At 41.0% G+C, this 11,124-nt stretch overlaps 1 protein-coding gene across 1 annotated transcript; it reads left to right on the plus strand.

Moving 5' to 3' along the window:
* The first annotated feature begins 1,601 nt into the window (after positions 1-1,601).
* Positions 1,602-10,924, plus strand: krtcap3 (keratinocyte associated protein 3). Its single transcript, XM_083759684.1, has 6 exons — positions 1,602-1,681; positions 2,830-3,014; positions 7,360-7,419; positions 8,173-8,373; positions 10,565-10,699; positions 10,810-10,924. The coding sequence occupies exons 1-6, from the start codon at positions 1,669-1,671 to the stop codon at positions 10,906-10,908; spliced, it is 693 nt and encodes a 230-aa protein (XP_083615810.1). The 5' UTR covers positions 1,602-1,668; the 3' UTR covers positions 10,909-10,924.
* Positions 10,925-11,124: the final 200 nt, after the last annotated feature.

Below are 11,124 nucleotides of genomic sequence, written 5' to 3' on the forward strand. Positions count from 1 at the left end.
AGCAGTTTTTGACAGGGGGGCGGGGGCATTCGAGCATGGGGCTAAATATGTATTTTTTTACAACATAATATGGCAATTTTTTTATTAGTATTTACTATAGTCCTAATAAACCCCAAGAAATGACATCTGGCCACAAAAGATCACAGGATCTATTGAATGTGACAAACTGACATATTGAGCCTATACACTGCAGTAGGCTACCTTCACATTCAGTAGATCCTGTGATCTTCTGTGGCCAGATGTAATTTCCTGGGGTTTATTAGGACTATAGTAAATAATACAAAAATAAATCACCATAACATTTGGTAAAAAAATACATATTTAGCCCCATGCTCGAATGCCCCCGCCCCCCTGTCAAAAAGAGCTAAAATCCCTAAAACGAAAGAAAGCAGCAAATGAAAAAAAATTAACACTCATCTTTTACTTTCTCTAATAACAACCTAAAACATGAACCTTGGTTGAAAAGTTGTCCTTTAAGGATGAATATATGTGATGGTTACATTGTTATACTGTCATCCTTGCAGACCAGGGCCTGTATGGACTTTTATATGGTATGAAATATGTTAACTTTAGTTGTGCTTCTCTTGAGCAGATTTTTGTTGAGATCAGATGAATTGAGGTCTCCTCCTGATGTAATTACTTTAACATATTCAGCTATTGTGCACTGGTCTGCATTCTTGCTATACTGTAGCTCATCTGATCACATTGATTTAACCTTATTTTATTCTCTTATCTACATTTCTATTTTTGAAACGGTCAGATTGTATAATCCAAAGAGATGCTGCTCTAAGGCAAGTCAGGGGTGTGTTTATCTGTCTCCTGTACATGTTAAACCAATATGACCATCAATGAAGCCTTATAATGATGCTCTCTCATGTTCACTGTATTTTTAACAAAATCTTTTTCTACCCAAAGTGGTGTTGGAACAATTGATATGAATTGGTCATTGGGGTGTTATAGATGTGATCTATTGATTGCACTTTACCTGTGTTTGTTCTGACACAATTGATACATGTATGACACTTTGCGCGCATGCGTCTGTTTTCTGACAGACTGTAATGTAGCTGGAGAGAGTGAAAACCATGAGATTAGGCCTATCGGTATGTACTTTGGGTATTCTTTCAAATAAACATGTTAAACAATGCACTTTTGCTACGAACTGTTTATTCATCAGAGCTAAGTATTACATTACATTATGCCATGTCTTTTTATTTTTATCTCCCCCCCTATATGCTATTGTTGTTTATTTATAGAAACCAAATGGACTCTGTAACTGTTTAATTAAATGAACACAGCACATTTTACATAAAATGTGACTCTGGTCCGACTGTGACCATAATGCAAACTGGGGGGGGGGGGGGCGTGACTGGCCTATAGGCGACCCAGGAATGTAAACTGCGAGATCTTGGTTATGAACGGATCCAGTTACAGCTGATAACATTCTAACATTGAAACTTAATGAGTAACTTGTCTAGCCTCGGAAGTGCACAGTTCCGAGCCACATGCAGGTGAGTCCGGTCGGTGACGTCACGATAAAGGAAGTGCATGAGAGCAGTGTGTGTGTTGATTTGTTTGCTGGACGTTGCTGCAAAAAAAAATCTACGTTACTAAATCATACTTCATAATAGAAGCATTACACGTACGGAGGACGTATTCAGACCTACAGAGATGTGTACCTTTGGTGAGTGATTGACTCCTTTTTCGAACTCCAGGTATGATTTGTAAATTAAATGCATGTGGTGTGGAGTGGAGTGGACCGTGTGGTAGTGCAGTGTCTATTGATGAAAGTTTATTTTCGTTATGCATTGAATGGCGGATATACTAGCTATAGTTTATTATTGAGGTGGGTTCTGTTTGGTACGGGACGTAGCCTACAGGAGGTGCAGGATAGCCTTTCATCATCACAGGCATTACATTTCTATGACAGGCTACGACGTCCTTTGTTTGTTTTTAGGGGATTATTTTTAATGTAATGTATAATGTATTTAGGACCCCTTGAAAACGAGAAGATACATCTCATCCTCCAATTCAACTTTTAAATAGGCCTAAATAGTTTAGCAAGCACCAGTGCTGATCATGTACGTGAGTTATGGTAAAATACAATTAATAGTCAGTCATAACTTAGGTGCATGCAGTGTACGTGCAAACCTGACTTTTGCGTAGTCTACAGTGGAATACGGTAGGCCTATCGTTGAGCTTTTCAACTGATGCATTGCTTAGAATGAAACACTGAGCCAGGACAGGTGTAGTGTAACTGTAGTCTGTTTGCTATGCGAAACAGATGGGACAGGCCGGCCGATCCGCCCTATATTAACCTTTTTAAGCATATTTATTTGCTCGGCGGCGTGGAGGAACTTTAATACCACTGGTCCGCTGGGCTTTCACCCTCTGTAGGCTACGTTGATTGATTGAAGTATGTGTTAACAGTTTGGAGCATTACACTTGTTTAAGAGGGTCCACCATGTTTCATCATGTTTCATCAATTCATCATAACATAACATTTAGAGACCTACACAGTTTCTATATAGCCAAAAGCAGGAAATCATCGTAGAGGAGGTGAAAAGGGAAAATAAACATAGCCTATGAGGGGGGGAAATGGGTGGGGGGGATTCAGTGTAAACTATTGTTATTTGTGAAGTTGTTTGAAATTATGATTTGGTTGGGGCTTGGTTGGGGAAGCATGTAAGTAATGCCATTGTTATGTTAAGTTTTAATTTATTTCATGTGAAAGCCACAATGTCTATTCCTACAATAAGTTGTTGCATGACCAATCGTTGGATCAGAAATTACATTATTAACCTACAATAAGGTTTTGTTTTTGTCTTCCAGATAAGGACAAGGGACCAGCGAGGCTGATGAGAATGGGTCTTACTCTCATCCTGGTCGGCCATATTAACTTCATCCTGGGAGCTATTGTCCATGGCAACATCCTCCGTCATATTTCCAAACCAAAGCACCAAATTACAACTGAATACACTGCAGCCAACATAATCTCTGTTTCCTCTGGACTATTGGTGAGTTACTAAAATGGGGCTATGACATATTGACCAAAATGCAATGATTTGTACTAGATATTATAGTGATTTGTATTACTAACCCCAACCCCACCCTCCAAGGGTTTTGTTTTTTTTCTTCCTTCAAAACATTTAAGAAGGGGACATTTCGTTAAAGGTTTTGCTCATCCTTCCTTAATCTCCCAGTTTGTAGGTAGATAGACTGATGGCATACCTGCTGACTCCCCTGCTGCCAGCTTAATCTCTGTAACTTCTGACAGATTCACATGTTAAAACCCAATCCCTTGTTTTGACCAAGGATTTATTCTCGTAATCTCAACCATCGTTTGAGAGAGGCTGTACTGATCTGGGATCGGTGCTCAAGGAAGCGCGACTGTATGAAACATACATGACTTACATACATGATCTTGAATCAGCCCTCCTGTTCATGCATTATGATAATACCCAGTTAATTAATGACCTAGTCACTATAGTCGCTTAAAATGCACTATAGGTCCTAGTGCATTGTAAACTGTGGGCATAGAGACCACCAGTGAAGTAACTTTGATTTAGTACATCCCAGCACTGCTGTTGCAAGACACAACTGGTCCGACATGACGTAGCCAAGTGTATATATTCTGAAAGGCAGTTACTGTCTGTCGCCCCAGGCAGGCTCCATTACTTTGTAATAGTGGATTATCGTTGTCAGTTGTTGATGATGGTGGTAATTTGACGACGGATATATCTGAAATTGATCTTTAAATCAAAGGACACATCAAAAGAGGATGACAGAATGTATACACAACAGGTAGTAGGTAAAGTGAATATTTGTGTCTGAACTTGAAATTTATGTCCCACAACAGGGATTAAAATGAATTAATTATAGTCTCCTATTCTTGGTTACAGGATGTTGAGAACAACATCCTGTGAGTGAGTATCTATGGCGACTTTTTCACTCCTTTCTTGTATCCTTCTCCCCGTTCACAACTCTGTCTTCCTGCCTATGGTGCTCCCTTTCCCTACTGAAGTCCTGCACAGCCTATGAATGCAGGATTTTTACTTGTAACAAAGTATATTGGCATTAGAATGTACTTCAAGCAACACAAGTAAAAGTACTCATTATGAAGAATTTCCTTTTCAGAATCATACTGTTGTTGAACTATTTGGTCATTATCCACTTATTGCTCTATTTTATACTTATTTTATTTATTTTATTTTATACTTGTTCCAAATCTTCTAAACTTCATTAACATAATGTTTTTTTTGCACTTTCCTGAGGTTTGTATGGGTGTAATATGGGGTTTTAGATATTGCTGGACTACAAGTGGGGCAGTGCACCAACGAATTGTGGTCATTTCAGTAACCCAGCAATGCAGTCAAACCCTAGTCAAACACACAGACTTCATTATTTTTCTGGCCATAGAGTGCACATTTCAAATTGTGCTACTGTTATCTACTACAAATACTGGTGAGTGACTGGAGTTTCTTCCCCCGGTGAAATGTCCCTGCTATTTTCAAAACATTGTTTATAATTTCATTAAATCTTAATCTAAATCTGCAAAGTAACTACCCGTGCGTTTAATAACTAAAGCTGTGACGTGAAATGGATATAGTGTAGAGAGTAAAAAGTACAATATTTGCCTTTGAGATGTAGTGGAGTAGAAGTATACTCACAGACAGTGGTTCACAAACTGTGGTGCGTGCACCCCTTGTGGTGCGCGAGCGCCTTCTAGGCGGGTGCGTGACATGAAAAGGCTAATGGTGGTGCTATGGATTTATTTAAAATATAAAAATATTATGCCAATATATGGCAACTTGGCAAGTATATGCAGAATATAGCCTACGCTGCATATATAAGCCATATTAAGGTTCATTATGTGGATAAATAGGAAATGTATGTGTCTATATATAGTTTATGCAATTTATATTTCCATGTGAGTGTGTGGGGGGAGGGGGTTTGGGAAACCGCTGCTCTAGTAGTCTCTACGACAGCACACGCTCGACCCAACCACCTCGACCCAGCCATGATGCGCCCTAGTCCTGCCACACTGCTCCAGTGGGAACCCTCCAGGGAAGTACATGCGTGTGACGGGGAGTAGGATTATTTCAGGGAGTGGGAAAACTACAGCATAAGGCGCCAATCTAGTCTATACCCACCCATGAGTGTGCAAAGGGGAGTCAAATTCTGGCAGTGAGTCAAATCTTTGCACCGCAGCTTTTTTTTTGCTTTTATCTTCTTTTTTACTTATACAGAATTACAATTTACAATTTAGGCATTTAGCAGACGCTCTTAATCCAGAGCGACTTACATTAAGCAAGAACAAAAAGCATGGGAATACATCACAAAAAAGCATTTATCATAAAACGAAAGTAACAGTGGAATATCTATATTATGAGACTATACATATAATACTATACATATAAACTATACATAAACATAAACTATACATATAAACTATATACTACTATGCTATACATATGTACTATGGCGTGCTATGACTATATACGATGCAATTATAGTGCTGTCTACATAACATGCTATAATTCTATCAAATGCTATCTAAGTCTACCGAAATGCTATCTAAGGGGGTAGGATAAGTGCTATGGGCCATGATGGAGTCTGAAAAGGTGGGTTTTCAGACTACGGCGGAAGATTGGGAGTGATGCTGCAGTTCTGACTGCAATGGGAAGTGCATTCCACAGTTTTGGAGCCAGGAGGGAGAAGAGTTTGGGACGTGTGGAGCGTTGTCCCGGCGTTTTTAGTGAGGGTACTTCCAGCTTCCCTGCATTGGCTGATCTGAGTGCGCGGGAGGGTTTGTAGGGTTCAATCATGCTTGCAAGATATGGGGGAGCCATACCTTTGGTTGCTTTGAATGCCAGCATCAGAGTTTTGTATTCTGTGCGGGCAGCGACCGGGAGCCAGTGGAGGGAGCGGAGCAGGGGGGAGACATGTGAGAATTTTGGCTGGTTGAAGACCAAGCGAGCTGCGGCATTTTGGATCAAATGATATAATCATAGAATCGTCATTATAGTTGTGTTAGTTACTCTGCCGTCCATGTGAACATTTAAATGTATCTAGTTTTAAGTTATAGTGCTTGGTGTGGCCGGCCCTTTGCTCTATGCGTAGGCGTAGATCACTTGCAGTCATCAATAGATTCTATCAGAATATAAAACTCTAGCCTAAAATGTTGTTCACAAATTGGGCTGATGAATTCGCAGACCAGTCATAGAAGATCCTATAGCCTAACCACGCAACATTTTTCCAAATAAATATTATTTTTTTTGTAAGAGAATGTTCTCACGGAAATAAAACATAATAATATATGGATCTTTAGATTCACATAGAAAATGCATGGCTCCAATGTGGATCTTGTACTTAACCCTTTTTGACCTGAGATCAGATTCTAAAAATGTCTGTTTGAAAACGACAGTTTTCTGAAAATGCTATGTTTCTATGTCAGTCGATTTTTCAAAAATAGCAGACCTACAAGCTCATAAGCTTGTAGATCTGCTATTTTTCAATAGCTAAAGCATAACATAATGCTAACATCAAAAGGGGCAACTTCCCGCCCAAAATGTGTTAATGAGCTCAGTTGACTTAATTCATAAAATTCAAGTTGCATTATTTGTATTTACATGATGCGAAAGAAATAATGCCTTCTGTGTGCATGTGCCCACTCAATTTGGTGATGATCGGTCCAGTGGTTTGTGGGATCAACTCCAGACAAGACAGGTGAAAGAAGCACTGTCTCCGTTGTGTCTCTGTTGCTGAGACCAGAGCCATAGAGTAGCCTAATGGCTAAACAACCTCCAAAAACCAGTCCAGCAACTGTGGGGAAAAAAACAATCCAAGTTTTGCTGGAAATAAGCACATATAAGCACACTTGGCAAGTCGACTAAGTCGTGACTGGTCGCGTACATTACACACCTGGATGTCAGTCAGGTTTCACTATAGGTTTCACCTGACACAAAATATATCTGGTTTATTGATGAGCAAGGCAAATAATAAAAGGCCTATGCGTTTCGATCGATAAAGGTCTTCGTCAGGGTCTAACTAACTAACAGGGACTCTGTTCTAGATGGCTCTCTGAGGAGCCACGGTGTCATGCGCAACACAGAAAAAGGGAGCGGTTTGAGGCAGAAAGGTGTGTGTGGACCTTTGATATCACACCCGTCCTGCCCTGCCAGCTTTCCCTTTCGCATAGACATCAGCTGAGCAGCAAAGCCCCCATTACGTGTTCGTACTTTTATACAGAACAGCGAGGGGGGAATTACGGCTCAACATTTCCTCCTTGAACAGGCCATGTAAAAGAGGGTTCTGACTGCTGCACCATATCACATTTGTTTTGTTATGTGAATATTTCAGAGCATTGCCACGGGTATCATTGCCATCATGGTCTCAAGAAACCTCCCAGTATGGAAGCTGGTAAGATGACGCACCGTGCCAGCGCATTTGCAAAACATCTCACTGTTTAGATACTGTATTCTTCCTGCATACATTTCCAATCTATAATATGTTATTTGTGGGGGGTTTTTTGTTTTGTTTTTTCATTTCTTCACATTTCTGTCTGTTGGTCATTTGTTCATTTGTTGTTTGTTTGTTGTATATTTGTTTCTCTAAATGCTTAATTATAAAGCCTAAAAATCTAGTTTAACCATGATATATAACATTTCACTTGTGAGGACCAGGAATATTGTCCTCACGATGTCTATTTCTCAAATTCTACTTGTGGATGACACACCCATTTGATTTTATTGAATACTTTATTAGACAGAAATGTAAACAGCCCGAGGTGCAGTCAGACATAGAGGGCTCCATCTTGCGCCACCCTTATCCCTAAACGTATTTGCCATTTTTTACTATTGAAAAAAACATTTAAAAATAGCTCAACTAGCCGATCTACATCGAGACATTGAGCTTGTAGATCAGCTATTTGAACTATTTTAAACGTTTTTTTTTTAATAGTAAAAAATGGCAAATTATTTTAGGGATAAGGGTTAAGGGGTGGCACAAGATATAGCCCTTAGACTAAAAGAATAACACGGAATCCTGGACACACACACATACACACACACACACACACACACACACACACACACACACACACACACTTTTAATATCCCAAAACGTGCCAGCCTAAAAGTTTGTCACACACCCTATCTCACTCTCTCTCTGTAGCACATAGGACTCCTGGTCAGTTCATTTTTCAATGCACTGCTGTCGGCGGCGTGCAGCATCGGCGTCCTATTGGCCATCAGTCTCACAGTGGCCAGTGACGGGCGGGTCCTGATGCAGGGCTGCAATGACACGGCAGAGCTGGCCGTGGACGCCCGCTCTCCCATCCAGGCCCAGTGTCCCTTCGACAGCACCAGGATCTATGTGAGTCCACCATCTCTCCTGTCTGTCAATGATCTGAGTCCCCAACTGTCCTAACCTGACTCCGCCAGCGGGTGGCAGCAGTGAGTCCCTCCTCCTGCTCCCATCTGGTGGCCAGTGTTGTTTTCGTCGACTAAAACTAAGACGAAAAATGTTCGTTGACTACCTATTTTCACTGACAAAAACAAATGGAAACTAAATGAAAACTAAGCTACGATGACTAAAACTAAGACTAAATATACTGACAATTTCGTCAACAAATAAACACTAGACTAAAATGTTAGGAAGGGACTAGTGGACAAGAGATACAGTATAAGTCATTTTACACTTGGTTGCATGCTGAAAATAGCATGCTGAAAAAGCTCACAACGCAACTTGCTATTTTCAGCAAGTGTAAAAACACTCATTACGATGGCATCAAGACGTGCCAAAATACATTTTAGTCGACTAAATCAACTGTAGATTTAGTCGACTAAAATCGTATGACATTTAGTCGACTAAAACTAGACTAACACTAAGACATTCCAGGTGACTAAAATGTTACTAAAACTAAGTTTCATTCCAAAGACTATGACTAAACTAAAATAGAAATTTGCTGCCAAAAACAACACTGCTCTCGGCCAGAGACGATGCACTCCGAGACATTTCTGACCAGAGAGAGATATGCGGCCGCTAGAGGCGGGATCAACGCGAGACTGGTGACGTATTGAAGCGCTGCCACGGCGCAAATGTATAAACACGACCCAACAGGACTATACAACTCAAAATGATTATGGAGATATCATCATTCTTGTCCCGCTGCTTCCGGTTTATCGTTTCTGCTTGAGAGAGACGAGATCCAGGTAGGAGGAGGGAACTTGTGAACTCAATACTGCCGCAATCTGGCGGAGTCAGGTTACATCTCTCCTGTCTGTCAATGATCTGAGATCTCTGTGAGTCCCCATCTCTCCTGTCAATGATCTGAGAAGACACGCCAGGCGCCAGTAGGGCTGGGCAATTAACCCTAAATATATTGAAACCGACATTTAGAACCAATAACCGACTTAAATCTTTCTCATGGTTGCTGTCGGGCAGAAACCAACGATGTTTTTGAATTTTAATTGTGAAAAGTAACTGTTTTGGACATACTGTATGAGGTTTCCACCGGACAGAGATGTCATGTAGGTTAATCGATTAATCAAGAACAAGTTTATAAGATTATTTATAATCGATTTGTCTGATTAACACCCCGAGCGGCATAAACTGAGTTCTCCGTCCTATCAAATAGTAATGCCCAGCACTCGGGACCGAAAAGGACGGAGATTTATTGATATCAAAACCGATCGCATCGCTCCACAGGCTGGGAGCGTCTGTTGGGCAACATTCGATGTCATTTCAGGTTGGGACGTCATCGAAAATGCCCCCCCCCCCCATTTTAGCCGATCAGATCGAAAATCTTAAAACGTGAATAACTCTTGATCTAAATCATTCCGTCCAATTCTAAGCAAAGATGATGTGTTATAGACGGCCCATCGCGGTCCCGTCGCTAGTCGTGTTAGAATTAATCATACATCCCGTTGTTGTCGATCGCATTGGGAGTGTTTTGGCTACATCAAGCTACTTCAGCCACATCCGGGATAGCACCTGGTCCGTCGCTAAATGTGCTCTGTTGCTGTAGATCGCTGGGCGCTATGATTTAATGGTCCTAAATACCCCTGGGCGATTAACATGTTAATCACTTGTAATCCCTGTATTATACTATACTTAGTTGTTTAACAGTGCTCTCAACACGTTGCGTATATGAGCTTGTAGGTGTGCTACAGTATATTCACGATATAAATATTGTTTTTTTACTCTGCACTGTACCTACTAGCTAGACAGACAATGGCATACATGCTGCAATGCCTTCTGCCACCAGCAACTCAGATTTCACTTTGACAGGAATAACGTCTCATACCGTATTTTTTTAATTACAGAATTGTTTGCACCCAGTTTTAGCCCTTACGTTGAATTTACCGGTAAATGAATAAATATCAGTAGGCAGGCAGAGATCTCATCGTCTGGCTACACAAGACTACAACATTTGTAGTCTCGTCATTTCATTATGATACTCTTCATTCTCTACTCTTCATTCTCTATCCATCGCTTTCTCTCTCCTCTATATCCATAATAACGTCTCTGTATTCATCCTCCCTCTCTCTCCTGTTTCTCTCAGGACACCACCCTTGCGTTGTGGATTCCCAGTGCGTTGCTTGCAGGAGTTGAAGCTGTTGTGTCCGTGTGGTGTTTCCATGTGGGTTTGATTCTCAGAGGGCTGGGACCCTGTGGTCACAGCTACATCAAAGAGCAGGTGTGTGTGCATGTGTCTGTGTGATCTCAGTTTTTGTACTGTGTTAACTTCTCGCACTCTTCTCCATTTCTCATGCCTCTATTCTCCATCTCTCTTTTCTCTCTCCCCAGTTGGAAGAAGAGAGTTTGGCCAATAGGAGCTCAGCAGACACTGAGTTCCCCACCCAGGGCCGAAGTCTGATTGGCCAGCGCTACACCGCTGATGCCTGATTGGTACTGTATACAGATTACCATCACTTCATCCCAGTACACTGATAAACTACCATCACTACAACCAGTACGCACATAGACTACATCCCATTCCCTGTAACCATATTCACACCAAAGATAATTAATAAGACCAAGATAGACAATCCCACGCCTCGCCCCTAAAAATAGTGCACAAAATGTTCTTCCACAGTAAGTGAGCGTGGTCGCCTCTCACTG

The sequence above is a fragment of the Protomyctophum parallelum genome (genome assembly GCF_964188405.1).
Source record: "Protomyctophum parallelum genome assembly, chromosome: 2".
NCBI lineage: Eukaryota > Metazoa > Chordata > Actinopteri > Myctophiformes > Myctophidae > Protomyctophum > Protomyctophum parallelum.

What these genes read in the sequence shown, in the direction of transcription:
- krtcap3 (XM_083759684.1), top strand. An exon ending in CTGTTTCCTCTGGACTATTG is followed by an intron (nt 3,015 to 7,359) that starts GTGAGTTACTAA and finishes TGAATATTTCAG; the next exon opens with AGCATTGCCACGGGTATCAT. An exon ending in TCGACAGCACCAGGATCTAT is followed by an intron (nt 8,374 to 10,564) that starts GTGAGTCCACCA and finishes TGTTTCTCTCAG; the next exon opens with GACACCACCCTTGCGTTGTG.